The 17,074-nt window shown below is 36.8% G+C and overlaps 1 protein-coding gene across 2 annotated transcripts in view; it reads right to left on the reverse strand.

The window, feature by feature from the left end:
- LOC143252663 (rap guanine nucleotide exchange factor 4-like) overlaps positions 1-17,074 on the reverse strand; it is a 244,860-nt gene that overhangs the window by 96,463 nt on the left and 131,323 nt on the right. For both annotated transcript variants that reach the window (XM_076505155.1, XM_076505156.1), the window contains one exon: positions 16,321-16,561. In XM_076505155.1, the coding sequence (XP_076361270.1) occupies positions 16,321-16,561 (241 nt within the window). The remainder of the gene's footprint in view (positions 1-16,320; positions 16,562-17,074) is intronic.

Raw genomic sequence — 17,074 nt, forward strand, 5'->3', positions numbered from 1 at the left:
CTATTCTCAATTAATTTAAGTACCGGAAGGCTATGATCGGGATGCCAATTTAGAAACATGTGTTTCTGTCCATAAGAGGTTCCATGTGTAAATAAATTCTATGTTTTTTTCTACTTTGCTATTTTCGTGAGAATAATTTTTGTTTTGATTTCAGGGCTAGTAAAATGTCAGCAGTTAAGAAACGAAAAATTGATGATGAGGGAAGGTTATTCAACAGTGAATGGTGCACAAAATATCTTGTTGTCCCACATAATCAAGGTGTTGTCTGCCTCGTCTGTCAAACTACAATTGCAGTCATGAAAGAGTACAATATTAAGCGACATTACGCAACTAAGCACTCTCCCAGTTTGATGAAATTGTTGGTCAGGCACGAAAGGACAAAATTGAACATTTAAAACATCCATTGAAAAGCAACAAGGTGTTTTACCACTTTCAAGAAAAATTCAGAACTGGTGACAAAACTGAGTTTTAAGCTTTGTGAATGTATGGCAGAAAAGAGAAAGCCTTTTCGTGATGGAGAATTTATTAAAAATTGTTTAACAATATTTACAGAATATGCATGTCCAGAGAAAAAATATTTGGTGGAGCAAACTAGCCTTTCCCGCTTTACTGTCTCACGCAGGACAAAAGATCTTTCAGAGGACATCAAAGAAACTTTGAAAGAGAGATTGAATTCGTGTGAAGCTTTCAGTCTGGCTTTGGATGAAAGCACTGATATCAATGACACATCCCAACTTGTCATTTTCATCAGAGCTGTTACTGCAGGCTTTGATGTTTTCGAAGAGTTTTTAGATATGGCAAGCCTTTCCTCCACAACCACAGGACAGGATATTTGTGAACAAGTGCTTGAGGTTGTAGAAAAGTTTGAACTGAATCCTTATAAATTATGTGGTGTTACAACAGATGGTGCTCCTTCCATGACAGGTAGGACAAATGGATTCACCAAGAAATTTCTAACTGCAATTGGAGCACAAGACGTAGTTGTAAGCCATTGCATTATTCACCAAGAGAGCTAGCTTGTGCACCAAAGTTCTGGATTTTGCAGAATTCATGAAAAATGTCGTCCAATGCGTAAATTATATTCGAACACGAGGATTAAATCATCGACAATTTAAAACTTTTTAGATGAGCTGGACAGTGAGTATTCAGATGTTTTGTACTTCTCTGCTGTACGTTGGCTTAGTAGAGCTGCTACTTTGAAGAGATTCTGGAATCTGCGAGAGGAGATTAAGTTCTTCATGGAGAGCAAACGTCAGAATGTGGACTTCTTGAGCAATGAGAACTGGCTGAATGACTTAGCATTCCTCACAGACATTACACAGCATCTGTCTGATTTAAACTTAAAACTACAAGGGAAAAGTCAACTTGTGAATAAGTTGTTTGAGCATATTTGTGCTTTTGAGAAGAAATTGGAACTTTTCCAGGTTCAGTTGAGAAGAGCCATATTGACCCATTTTACATGTCTTGCAACCAGGAAACTGGAATTTCCTAATCTGGATTGCACCAAATATGGAACCAGTGTACAAAAGCTGCGTGATGAGTTTGCAAACAGATTTCCAGATTTCAGACAAACTGAAATTAGATTGAAATTGTTCGCTCAACCTTTTGATTTGGCAGTGGAAGACAGTCCTGATGATTGCCAAATGGAACTCATTGAACTGCAGGCTGACATGGACACTAAAAGGAAATTCTCTGAAAACAGTTTGCTAGACTTTACAAACTCTGTGTACGTGAAAAGTTTCCCAATTTGTCCCGTCATGCACAAAGAATTGCCTCCCTTTTGGTAGCACCTACTGCTGTGAGCAATTTTTCTCCAAAATGAAGCTCATCAAAACCAAATGTAGAAGTCAGCTGACTGATGAACATTTGACCAGTCAGTTAAGAGTGGCAACCACTTCTGTCAAAGCTGATATTGACAAGCTCTGCAAGGACTCTAAATTTCAAGTGTCGCACTAAAATGATCACTCATGCAAAAATATAAAATATTATTGCTTGCATTTCGAGAATTTTTTTTAATTTATTGTGCATGTACACGAATAAGCTTGTTTTTTAAGTGGCCCCGCTTGATTGATGAAGTTGGTTATATGGCCCACCGACGAAAAATGTTGCACACCCCTGCTCTAGATGGAACAAACTGAAAACAGCTTCATATCACTCATATCCTCGATAATGAACAAAGTAAAAACAACTACATATAACTCATATCCTCTATATTGAAGAAAGTAAAAACAGCTTCATTTCACTCATATTCTCCAGATTGAACAAATTAAAAACAGATACATATCACTCATATCCTCCAGATGCAACAAACTAAAAACAACTACATATCACTCATATTCTCCCGATTGAACAAAGTAAAAACAGCTTCACACCACTCATAAACTCCAGATTGAAAAAAGTAAAAACAACTACATATCACACATATCTTCTAGATTGAACAAAGTAATAACAGCTACATATCACTCATATTCTCCAGATTGAACAAAGTAAAACAGCTTCATACCACTCATATCCTACAGATTGAAAAAAGTAAAAACAACTACATATCACACATATCTTCTAGATTGAACAAAGTAATAACAGCTACATATCACTCATATTCTCCAGATTGAACAAAGTAAAACAGCTTCATACCACTCATATCCTACAGATTGAAGAAAGTAGAAACAACTACATATCACTCATATCCTCTAGATTGAACAAAGTAAAAAAAGCTACATATCACTCATATCCTCTAGATTGAACAAAGTAAAAACAGATACATATCACTCATATCCTCTAGATGGAACAAACTAAAAACAAGTACATATAACTCATATTCTCCAAATTAAACAAAGTAAAAACAGCTTCATACCACTCATATCCTCAAGATTGAACAAAGTAAAAAAGCTACATATCACTCATATCCTCTAGAATGAACAAAGTAAAAACAACTACATATCATTCATATCCTCTATAGTGAACAAAGTAAAAACAACTACAAATCACTCATATCCTCCAGATGGAACAAACTAAAAACAACTACATATCACTCATATTTTCCCGATTGAACAAAGTAAAAACAGCTTCACACCACTCATATACTACAGATTGAAAAAAAGTAAAACAACTACATATCACACATATCTTTTAGGTTGAACAAAGTAATAACAGGTACATATCACTCATATTCTTCAGATTGAACAAAGTGAAACAGCTTCATACCACTCATATCCTCCAGATTGAAGATAGTAGAAACAACTACATGTCACTCATATCCTCTAGATTGAACAAAGTAGAAACAACTACATATCCCTCATATCCTCTAGATTGAACAAAGTAAAAAAAGCTACATATCACTCATATCCTATAGATTGAACAAAGTAAAAACAACTACATATCACTCATATCCTCTAGATCAGGGGTGTGCAACAGGCGGCCATGCGGGCACAACCCGGCCCACCAAGCCATTTAGTGTGGCCCTAGTTGTTGTAATCTAACCATGTGGCCTGATCTGTAATCCAACGCAAATGGAATATTTTTAAAGCATCGATCTTACGGGATTCCCAGGCTTCGACTCGACAAACTTCTAAAAGTATCCTTGCTAGAGAGGAGCAGGCCGAATTCGATTGGTCGGCCTCCTTAGGGCATGAATAGGTGACGTGCACTAGCACTATTGTCTACGACTCAACGTCATGTCCTGAACCTCGCCTTCGCCCGCTGGCGACAATTTTCCCTAACCTCTGCTGTCCGTCATTCATTATTGGTGAAAATTTTATTACCTTTTACAGTTACTACAAGAGATTGAAGGTAAATTGATTATTATTTAGCATATTGTTGTGACTTTACTGAATTTATTAAAATTTTTGCTTTCAGATGCATCTGATTCTATGTACAGTGTGACCTCGTTATTCGCGGGGTTACGTTCTTTACCCTCCTGCGAATAGCGAAAACCGCGAATATTGGACGCAGTTTTAAAACGTATATGTATGCGATTATATACTATATGAAATGCTTCCCAAACACTAATGATACTTATACTCATTGATGCAGTAATAATGTAGCAATATTGCATACTGTTACGTATTTCACTAAATTGTACCGTGCGTTACCGGGCTGTGCTTTGCCGTTTGCGTTGTTGGGGAAGCTGAGGCAGTCAGCCAATAGCAGTCCAATCTTGTTTGGTGAAGACGACAATTGATAAAACGGCTTGATTGAGTAAATACAACAGAAATCTCCTCGAAAAGCCCTTTCAGTCTCTGTGACCTACAAAACGCAGTTCGCGCATAACCCGCGAATATGCGGGGCCGCGAATGGCGAACCGCGAATAGGCGAGGTCACACTGTATTTTGCTATTCTCAATTAATTTAAGTACCGGAAGGCTATGATCGGATGCCAATTTAGAAACATGTGTTTCTGTCCATAAGAGGTTCCATGTGTAAATAAATTCTATGTTTTTTCTACTTTGCTATTTTCGTGAGAATAATTTTTGTTTTGATTTCAGGGCTAGTAAAATGTCAGCAGTTAAGAAACGAAAAATTGATGATGAGGGAAGGTTATTCAACAGTGAATGGTGCACAAAATATCTTGTTGTCCCACATAATCAAGGTGTTGTCTGCCTCGTCTGTCAAACTACAATTGCAGTCATGAAAGAGTACAATATTAAGCGACATTACGCAACTAAGCACTCCTCCCAGTTTGATGAAATTGTTGGTCAGGCACGAAAGGACAAAATTGAACATTTAAAACATCCATTGAAAAGCAACAAGGTGTTTTACCACTTTCAAGAAAAATTCAGAACTGGTGACAAAACTGAGTTTTAAGCTTTGTGAATGTATGGCAGAAAAGAGAAAGCCTTTTCGTGATGGAGAATTTATTAAAAATTGTTTAACAATATTTACAGAATATGCATGTCCAGAGAAAAATATTTGGTGGAGCAAACTAGCCTTTCCCGCTTTACTGTCTCACGCAGGACAAAAGATCTTTCAGAGGACATCAAAGAAACTTTGAAAGAGAGATTGAATTCGTGTGAAGCTTTCAGTCTGGCTTTGGATGAAAGCACTGATATCAATGACACATCCCAACTTGTCATTTTCATCAGAGCTGTTACTGCAGGCTTTGATGTTTTCGAAGAGTTTTAGATATGGCAAGCCTTTCCTCCACAACCACAGGACAGGATATTTGTGAACAAGTGCTTGAGGTTGTAGAAAAGTTTGAACTGAATCCTTATAAATTATGTGGTGTTACAACAGATGGTGCTCCTTCCATGACAGGTAGGACAAATGGATTCACCAAGAAATTTCTAACTGCAATTGGAGCACAAGACGTAGTTGTAAGCCATTGCATTATTCACCAAGAGAGCTTGTGCACCAAAGTTCTGGATTTTGCAGAAGTCATGAAAAATGTCGTCCAATGCGTAAATTATATTCGAACACGAGGATTAAATCATCGACAATTTAAAACTATTTTAGATGAGCTGGACAGTGAGTATTCAGATGTTTTGTACTTCTCTGCTGTACGTTGGCTTAGTAGAGCTGCTACTTTGAAGAGATTCTGGAATCTGCGAGAGGAGATTAAGTTCTTCATGGAGAGCAAACGTCAGAATGTGGACTTCTTGAGCAATGAGAACTGGCTGAATGACTTAGCATTCCTCACAGACATTACACAGCATCTGTCTGATTTAAACTTAAAACTACAAGGGAAAAGTCAACTTGTGAATAAGTTGTTTGAGCATATTTGTGCTTTTGAGAAGAAATTGGAACTTTTCCAGGTTCAGTTGAGAAGAGCCATATTGACCCATTTTACATGTCTTGCAACCAGGAAACTGGAATTTCCTAATCTGGATTGCACCAAATATGGAACCAGTGTACAAAAGCTGCGTGATGAGTTTGCAAACAGATTTCCAGATTTCAGACAAACTGAAATTAGATTGAAATTGTTCGCTCAACCTTTTGATTTGGCAGTGGAAGACAGTCCTGATGATTGCCAAATGGAACTCATTGAACTGCAGGCTGACATGGACACTAAAAGGAAATTCTCTGAAAACAGTTTGCTAGACTTTACAAACTCTGTGTACGTGAAAAGTTTCCCAATTTGTCCCGTCATGCACAAAGAATTGCCTCCCTTTTTGGTAGCACCTACTGCTGTGAGCAATTTTTCTCCAAAATGAAGCTCATCAAAACCAAATGTAGAAGTCAGCTGACTGATGAACATTTGACCAGTCAGTTAAGAGTGGCAACCACTTCTGTCAAAGCTGATATTGACAAGCTCTGCAAGGACTCTAAATTTCAAGTGTCGCACTAAAATGATCGCTCATGCAAAAATATAAAATATTATTGCTTGCATTTCGAGAATTTTTTTTAATTTATTGTGCATGTACACGAATAAGCTTGTTTTTTTAAGTGGCCCCGCTTGATTGATGAAGTTGGTTATATGGCCCACCGACGAAAAATGTTGCACACCCCTGCTCTAGATGGAACAAACTGAAAACAGCTTCATATCACTCATATCCTCGATAATGAACAAAGTAAAAACAACTACATATAACTCATATCCTCTATATTGAAGAAAGTAAAAACAGCTTCATTTCACTCATATTCTCCAGATTGAACAAAGTAAAAACAGATACATATCACTCATATCCTCCAGATGCAACAAACTAAAAACAACTACATATCACACATATCTTTTAGGTTGAACAAAGTAATAACAGGTACATATCACTCATATTCTTCAGATTGAACAAAGTGAAACAGCTTCATACCACTCATATCCTCCAGATTGAAGATAGTAGAAACAACTACATGTCACTCATATCCTCTAGATTGAACAAAGTAGAAACAACTACATATCCCTCATATCCTCTAGATTGAACAAAGTAAAAAAAAGCTACATATCACTCATATCCTATAGATTGAACAAAGTAAAAAACAACTACATATCCTCTAGATCAGGGGTGTGCAACAGGCGGCCCGCAGGGCCACAACCCGGCCCACCAAGCCACTTAGTGTGGCCCTAGTTGTTGTAATCTAACCATGTGGCCTGATCTGTAATCCAACGCAAATGGAATATTTTTAAAGCATCGATCTTACGGGATTCCCAGGCTTCGACTCGACAAACTTCTAAAAGTATCCTTGCTAGAGAGGAGCAGGCCGAATTCGATTGGTCGGCCTCCTTAGGGCATGAATAGGTGACGTGCACTAGCACTATTGTCTACGACTCAACGTCATGTCCTGAACCTCGCCTTCGCCCGCTGGCGACAATTTTCCCTAACCTCTGCTGTCCGTCATTCATTATTGGTGAAAATTTTATTACCTTTACAGTTACTACAAGAGATTGAAGGTAAATTGATTATTATTTAGCATATTGTTGTGACTTTACTGAATTTATTAAAATTTTTGCTTTCAGATGCATCTGATTCTATGTACAGTGTGACCTCGTTATTCGCGGGGTTACGTTCTTTACCCTCCTGCGAATAGCGAAAACCGCGAATATTGGACGCAGTTTTAAAACGTATATGTATGCGATTATATACTATATGAAATGCTTCCCAAACACTAATGATACTTATACTCATTGATGCAGTAATAATGTAGCAATATTGCATACTGTTACGTATTTCACTAAATTGTACCGTGCGTTACCGGGCTGTGCTTTGCCGTTTGCGTTGTTGGGGAAGCTGAGGCAGTCAGCCAATAGCAGTCCAATCTTGTTTGGTGAAGACGACAATTGATAAAACGGCTTGATTGAGTAAATACAACAGAAATCTCCTCGAAAAGCCCTTTCAGTCTCTGTGACCTACAAAACGCAGTTCGCGCATAACCCGCGAATATGCGGGGCCGCGAATGGCGAACCGCGAATAGGCGAGGTCACACTGTATTTTGCTATTCTCAATTAATTTAAGTACCGGAAGGCTATGATCGGGATGCCAATTTAGAAACATGTGTTTCTGTCCATAAGAGGTTCCATGTGTAAATAAATTCTATGTTTTTTCTACTTTGCTATTTTCGTGAGAATAATTTTTGTTTTGATTTCAGGGCTAGTAAAATGTCAGCAGTTAAGAAACGAAAAATTGATGATGAGGGAAGGTTATTCAACAGTGAATGGTGCACAAAATATCTTGTTGTCCCACATAATCAAGGTGTTGTCTGCCTCGTCTGTCAAACTACAATTGCAGTCATGAAAGAGTACAATATTAAGCGACATTACGCAACTAAGCACTCCTCCCAGTTTGATGAAATTGTTGGTCAGGCACGAAAGGACAAAATTGAACATTTAAAAACATCCATTGAAAAGCAACAAGGTGTTTTTACCACTTTCAAGAAAAATTCAGAACTGGTGACAAAACTGAGTTTTAAGCTTTGTGAATGTATGGCAGAAAAGAGAAAGCCTTTTCGTGATGGAGAATTTATTAAAAATTGTTTAACAATATTTACAGAATATGCATGTCCAGAGAAAAAATATTTGGTGGAGCAAACTAGCCTTTCCCGCTTTACTGTCTCACGCAGGACAAAAGATCTTTCAGAGGACATCAAAGAAACTTTGAAAGAGAGATTGAATTCGTGTGAAGCTTTCAGTCTGGCTTTGGATGAAAGCACTGATATCAATGACACATCCCAACTTGTCATTTTCATCAGAGCTGTTACTGCAGGCTTTGATGTTTTCGAAGAGTTTTTAGATATGGCAAGCCTTTCCTCCACAACCACAGGACAGGATATTTGTGAACAAGTGCTTGAGGTTGTAGAAAAGTTTGAACTGAATCCTTATAAATTATGTGGTGTTACAACAGATGGTGCTCCTTCCATGACAGGTAGGACAAATGGATTCACCAAGAAATTTCTAACTGCAATTGGAGCACAAGACGTAGTTGTAAGCCATTGCATTATTCACCAAGAGAGCTAGCTTGTGCACCAAAGTTCTGGATTTTGCAGAATTCATGAAAAATGTCGTCCAATGCGTAAATTATATTCGAACACGAGGATTAAATCATCGACAATTTAAAACTTTTTTAGATGAGCTGGACAGTGAGTATTCAGATGTTTTGTACTTCTCTGCTGTACGTTGGCTTAGTAGAGCTGCTACTTTGAAGAGATTCTGGAATCTGCGAGAGGAGATTAAGTTCTTCATGGAGAGCAAACGTCAGAATGTGGACTTCTTGAGCAATGAGAACTGGCTGAATGACTTAGCATTCCTCACAGACATTACACAGCATCTGTCTGATTTAAACTTAAAACTACAAGGGAAAAGTCAACTTGTGAATAAGTTGTTTGAGCATATTTGTGCTTTTGAGAAGAAATTGGAACTTTTCCAGGTTCAGTTGAGAAGAGCCATATTGACCCATTTTACATGTCTTGCAACCAGGAAACTGGAATTTCCTAATCTGGATTGCACCAAATATGGAACCAGTGTACAAAAGCTGCGTGATGAGTTTGCAAACAGATTTCCAGATTTCAGACAAACTGAAATTAGATTGAAATTGTTCGCTCAACCTTTTGATTTGGCAGTGGAAGACAGTCCTGATGATTGCCAAATGGAACTCATTGAACTGCAGGCTGACATGGACACTAAAAGGAAATTCTCTGAAAACAGTTTGCTAGACTTTTACAAACTCTGTGTACGTGAAAAGTTTCCCAATTTGTCCCGTCATGCACAAAGAATTGCCTCCCTTTTTGGTAGCACCTACTGCTGTGAGCAATTTTTCTCCAAAATGAAGCTCATCAAAACCAAATGTAGAAGTCAGCTGACTGATGAACATTTGACCAGTCAGTTAAGAGTGGCAACCACTTCTGTCAAAGCTGATATTGACAAGCTCTGCAAGGACTCTAAATTTCAAGTGTCGCACTAAAATGATCACTCATGCAAAAATATAAAATATTATTGCTTGCATTTCGAGAATTTTTTAATTTATTGTGCATGTACACGAATAAGCTTGTTTTTTAAGTGGCCCCGCTTGATTGATGAAGTTGGTTATATGGCCCACCGACGAAAAATGTTGCACACCCCTGCTCTAGATGGAACAAACTGAAAACAGCTTCATATCACTCATATCCTCGATAATGAACAAAGTAAAAACAACTACATATAACTCATATCCTCTATATTGAAGAAAGTAAAAACAGCTTCATTTCACTCATATTCTCCAGATTGAACAAATTAAAAACAGATACATATCACTCATATCCTCCAGATGCAACAAACTAAAACAACTACATATCACTCATATTCTCCCGATTGAAGAAAGTAAAAACAGCTTCACACCACTCATAAACTCCAGATTGAAAAAAGTAAAAACAACTACATATCACACATATCTTCTAGATTGAACAAAGTAATAACAGCTACATATCACTCATATTCTCCAGATTGAACAAAGTAAAACAGCTTCATACCACTCATATCCTACAGATTGAAAAAAGTAAAAACAACTACATATCACACATATCTTCTAGATTGAACAAAGTAATAACAGCTACATATCACTCATATTCTCCAGATTGAACAAAGTAAAACAGCTTCATACCACTCATATCCTACAGATTGAAGAAAGTAGAAACAACTACATATCACTCATATCCTCTAGATTGAACAAAGTAAAAAAAGCTACATATCACTCATATCCTCTAGATTGAACAAAGTAAAAACAGATACATATCACTCATATCCTCTAGATGGAACAAACTAAAAACAAGTACATATAACTCATATTCTCCAAATTAAACAAAGTAAAAACAGCTTCATACCACTCATATCCTCAAGATTGAACAAAGTAAAAAAGCTACATATCACTCATATCCTCTAGAATGAACAAAGTAAAAACAACTACATATCATTCATATCCTCTATAGTGAACAAAGTAAAAACAACTACAAATCACTCATATCCTCCAGATGGAACAAACTAAAAACAACTACATATCACTCATATTTTCCCGATTGAACAAAGTAAAAACAGCTTCACACCACTCATATACTACAGATTGAAAAAAGTAAAACAACTACATATCACACATATCTTTTAGGTTGAACAAAGTAATAACAGGTACATATCACTCATATTCTTCAGATTGAACAAAGTGAAACAGCTTCATACCACTCATATCCTCCAGATTGAAGATAGTAGAAACAACTACATGTCACTCATATCCTCTAGATTGAACAAAGTAGAAACAACTACATATCCCTCATATCCTCTAGATTGAACAAAGTAAAAAAAGCTACATATCACTCATATCCTATAGATTGAACAAAGTAAAAACAACTACATATCACTCATATCCTCTAGATCAGGGGTGTGCAACAGGCGGCCCGCGGGCCACAACCCGGCCCACCAAGCCATTTAGTGTGGCCCTAGTTGTTGTAATCTAACCATGTGGCCTGATCTGTAATCCAACGCAAATGGAATATTTTTAAAAGCATCGATCTTACGGGATTCCCAGGCTTCGACTCGACAAACTTCTAAAAGTATCCTTGCTAGAGAGGAGCAGGCCGAATTCGATTGGTCGGCCTCCTTAGGGCATGAATAGGTGACGTGCACTAGCACTATTGTCTACGACTCAACGTCATGTCCTGAACCTCGCCTTCGCCCGCTGGCGACAATTTTCCTAACCTCTGCTGTCCGTCATTCATTATTGGTGAAAATTTTATTACCTTTTACAGTTACTACAAGAGATTGAAGGTAAATTGATTATTATTTAGCATATTGTTGTGACTTTACTGAATTTATTAAAATTTTTGCTTTCAGATGCATCTGATTCTATGTACAGTGTGACCTCGTTATTCGCGGGGGTTACGTTCTTTACCCTCCTGCGAATAGCGAAAAACCGCGAATATTGGACGCAGTTTTAAAACGTATATGTATGCGATTATATACTATATGAAATGCTTCCCAAACACTAATGATACTTATACTCATTGATGCAGTAATAATGTAGCAATATTGCATACTGTTATGTATTTCACTAAATTGTACCGTGCGTTACCGGGCTGTGCTTTGCCGTTTGCGTTGTTGGGGAAGCTGAGGCAGTCAGCCAATAGCAGTCCAATCTTGTTTGGTGAAGACGACAATTGATAAAACGGCTTGATTGAGTAAATACAACAGAAATCTCCTCGAAAAGCCCTTTCAGTCTCTGTGACCTACAAAAACGCAGTTCGCGCATAACCCGCAAATATGCGGGGCCGCGAATGGCGAACCGCGAATAGGCGAGGTCACACTGTATTTTGCTATTCTCAATTAATTTAAGTACCGGAAGGCTATGATCGGGATGCCAATTTAGAAACATGTGTTTCTGTCCATAAGAGGTTCCATGTGTAAATAAATTCTATGTTTTTTCTACTTTGCTATTTTCGTGAGAATAATTTTTGTTTTGATTTCAGGGCTAGTAAAATGTCAGCAGTTAAGAAACGAAAATTGATGATGAGGGAAGGTTATTCAACAGTGAATGGTGCACAAAATATCTTGTTGTCCCACATAATCAAGGTGTTGTCTGCCTCGTCTGTCAAACTACAATTGCAGTCATGAAAGAGTACAATATTAAGCGACATTACGCAACTAAGCACTCCTCCCAGTTTGATGAAATTGTTGGTCAGGCACGAAAGGACAAAATTGAACATTTAAAACATCCATTGAAAAGCAACAAGGTGTTTTTACCACTTTCAAGAAAAATTCAGAACTGGTGACAAAACTGAGTTTTAAGCTTTGTGAATGTATGGCAGAAAAGAGAAAGCCTTTTCGTGATGGAGAATTTATTAAAATTGTTTAACAATATTTACAGAATATGCATGTCCAGAGAAAAAATATTTGGTGGAGCAAACTAGCCTTTCCCGCTTTACTGTCTCACGCAGGACAAAAGATCTTTCAGAGGACATCAAAGAAACTTTGAAAGAGAGATTGAATTCGTGTGAAGCTTTCAGTCTGGCTTTGGATGAAAGCACTGATATCAATGACACATCCCAACTTGTCATTTTCATCAGAGCTGTTACTGCAGGCTTTGATGTTTTCGAAGAGTTTTTAGATATGGCAAGCCTTTCCTCCACAACCACAGGACAGGATATTTGTGAACAAGTGCTTGAGGTTGTAGAAAAGTTTGAACTGAATCCTTATAAATTATGTGGTGTTACAACAGATGGTGCTCCTTCCATGACAGGTAGGACAAATGGATTCACCAAGAAATTTCTAACTGCAATTGGAGCACAAGACGTAGTTGTAAGCCATTGCATTATTCACCAAAAGAGCTAGCTTGTGCACCAAAGTTCTGGATTTTGCAGAATTCATGAAAAATGTCGTCCAATGCGTAAATTATATTCGAACACGAGGATTAAATCATCGACAATTTAAAACTATTTTAGATGAGCTGGACAGTGAGTATTCAGATGTTTTGTACTTCTCTGCTGTACGTTGGCTTAGTAGAGCTGCTACTTTGAAGAGATTCTGGAATCTGCGAGAGGAGATTAAGTTCTTCATGGAGAGCAAACGTCAGAATGTGGACTTCTTGAGCAATGAGAACTGGCTGAATGACTTAGCATTCCTCACAGACATTACACAGCATCTGTCTGATTTAAACTTAAAACTACAAGGGAAAAGTCAACTTGTGAATAAGTTGTTTGAGCATATTTGTGCTTTTGAGAAGAAATTGGAACTTTTCCAGGTTCAGTTGAGAAGAGCCATATTGACCCATTTTACATGTCTTGCAACCAGGAAACTGGAATTTCCTAATCTGGATTGCACCAAATATGGAACCAGTGTACAAAAGCTGCGTGATGAGTTTGCAAACAGATTTCCAGATTTCAGACAAACTGAAATTAGATTGAAATTGTTCGCTCAACCTTTTGATTTGGCAGTGGAAGACAGTCCTGATGATTGCCAAATGGAACTCATTGAACTGCAGGCTGACATGGACACTAAAAGGAAATTCTCTGAAAACAGTTTGCTAGACTTTTACAAACTCTGTGTACGTGAAAAGTTTCCCAATTTGTCCCGTCATGCACAAAGAATTGCCTCCCTTTTTGGTAGCACCTACTGCTGTGAGCAATTTTTCTCCAAAATGAAGCTCATCAAAACCAAATGTAGAAGTCAGCTGACTGATGAACATTTGACCAGTCAGTTAAGAGTGGCAACCACTTCTGTCAAAGCTGATATTGACAAGCTCTGCAAGGACTCTAAATTTCAAGTGTCGCACTAAAATGATCACTCATGCAAAAATATAAAATATTATTGCTTGCATTTTGAGAATTTTTTTAAATTATTGTGCATGTACACGAATAAGCTTGTTTTTTAAGTGGCCCCGCTTGATTGATGAAGTTGGTTATATGGCCCACCGACGAAAAATGTTGCACACCCCTGCTCTAGATGGAACAAAGTAAAAACGGTTACTCATTCGTTACACAAATTACAATTGTGTTAAAACAGCTACCGTAGTCAACGAGGCTCAAAGACTCGTATTAAAAGTTGTTACCAAAAGTTAAGAATGTTTAATACTTACTTAACTGCGTTGATTACTTAACAAAAAAACATACATTTTTCATTAAATTAGACGCTATAACTAGATAAATAGGTAATGATTTAATAAAAACTCTAGCTTCCTTTCTTTCATTTAATTAAATTCGTAATGTGATTTTTATGATAATCAAAAAGTGTGAGTTCTTATGTAAGTACTATACTACGATAAATAGATTTTCAAAAATCACTTTATGTCTTTTGAAATTAATTTCCTAATTATAGATTAGTGGTTTTATATTCTCCAGAAACTGCTCTCTTTAAGATTAAAGCTTGTATGTATTTATATAAAGTTTATGTAGGCTCAGGATCTATCGGCATACCCGATAGTATGACCAGTTAGGCATACTATATAATTTACTCTGATTGTCTGATTGGGTGCCTTAACTAAATAGCAAGAGAAAAGGCAACATAAAATATTAATTATCCTCACGGTTGTCAGTATCCTTAATTCATCTTTATAAAATTCTAGGTACAGCCATGAACCAGTTTTTAATGGTATCCCCATGAGTTCATAAAAACGTACAGAAAGACGGTGGCTCTGATAATATCCACTTCAGTAACAAGCTAATCACAACACGTATAACGAGCAATAAATGACCCTCGGGAGGTCGTTAATCAGTCTTCCATCACAGAGACGTGTATTTCTCAATGAAGGTGGGCGTAAAAATAACTTGACGGTGGAATTTTCTTATTCTAGTGAATTCGTTGTTGAAGTAAAGTCATACAATATCGTGTGTAGCAGTTTGTGTGAAACCACAGTAAAAGAAATAAATTATCAAGAGGCCTCAAACTGGAATTGAAAAGGACACACAAATGCGTCGAAGCTTATTTCTCTAATTTCAAGCCTTCTGATAATTTATTCCATTTAGTGGGAGCTCTTCCTTTCTTTAAAAAAACAAACAAAAAACTAGAGTAAAACGTATTGTCAAACATATAAATACGATGTGTAAGATGTTTAATGTGTAATCACTCATTGTTTTTCTTGTGTGAGAAAGACCATGAAATCTTTTTCTTCCCTTTCACTCAAAATTTTTTCAGAAATATAATTTTAATGAATAGGTTTAAATATGTAGAACAGATATTGTGAGGCTTAGCCAGAACAAAGTCACTAACTTTTGTTTAAAGCAAGAAAAGGAAGAGAAGTCGAAAGCTCGAATGCTGTAGAAAACCTGATATTTAGCTCTTTTGTTTTCTCGCGTGTTTCATTATATGGTTGTTTGTTCGATTTAATACAAAATGGTTTCGCATGCCGAAACAGGGTTAGTTTAATTGCAGACTGTATAAAAAACAAAAATTTAATAAGTACTTAAATTTTGGGTCTTAACAGGTTTAATGATATATTTGTACCATTATATATTAATATCCTAACAAGTCAAGCTCATATATAGATTAATTAACTATCGTAGTTAAACTGTTTATTGTTTCTTTATTTTCGCGTTAACACTCCTACGAAAAGTGGGGCCTAATAGGCCCCAGGGCAACTTGAAAGGTTATTAATATTAGGCTAATAAATTTGTATTTAAGCAACATAATGTATACAGCGAGAAATCGAACCTTTAATTTTACGATATAAGTTCTTAAGTTTACCACTAACTCCCCGAAGGACCTGCAGTCAATAATTATCATGACGTTAGCCATACTTTATGTGTTAGTGACATATTAAAATTTTGTAAGAAGCTGAAAACTTGTTAAATATACATATATATATATATGTTTCAAATCATCTACCAGGCATTTCACAAAACAAATTAGAATAATCATCTCTAAATAGAACCACAAAAATTTGTATCGTCTTACAAATCTAGATAAGCCCATTAAAACTAATTGTTATTAATCCTATGGTCTTACCATGTGATATCACCCCTTCTTCCAACAACGCTTGCCACATGCCTATAGCCTGGGAACGAGAGTGGATTCTTACAGCGCCACCTATTGCCTGCTGAAGGAGCCAGTCTACCATTTCGGTTCCAACAAGACACCGACGAATCGTTTTCATATGATACTTCCTGTCACGAATGAGATGGGGTGCGTGGCTCAATATCATAGTACGGACCACCTTTCCTGCCCTTCTTAATTTTGCAGAGGGTTCCTTAATATTAACATTTTTTTTTTACTATTTATTTCAAAGCGACATATCATACGACCGCATGCAAGATTTGTTTAACTTAATGATTGTCATGTCAGCACAAAATTACTAGCTTTAGCGACCTTTAACAGTGACAGCTTTAAACATGAATTACATAAATGATTGTTAAAGCCTCACACTGGTAAGTAAAACAATCATTTAACCCTCGTATTACCTACTTTCATATCATCCATTATCATCACGTGTTTCTTCATTTTGAGAATTCTATATTGTTCACCTGTTAAAACACTCGATGTTAGTACAACAATTAGTGGATCCATTGTAATAATGATCCCCGATTTTTTGTGACTCATATGTTATTGGGGTCCTATGTCCAATAATTTCGTGGACCCACAAACAAATTGGCGCATAAATAACCTAGTAAAATGGGTTTAAAAAACTAAGGTGTCTGTATGAATCCATTAGAAATTCTAGAGCTGAAATTATATGTATTGTTTTTTTTATTGCAAAAGTACA

This window comes from Tachypleus tridentatus, chromosome 6 (genome assembly GCF_004210375.1).
Source record: "Tachypleus tridentatus isolate NWPU-2018 chromosome 6, ASM421037v1, whole genome shotgun sequence".
Lineage (NCBI taxonomy): Eukaryota > Metazoa > Arthropoda > Merostomata > Xiphosura > Limulidae > Tachypleus > Tachypleus tridentatus.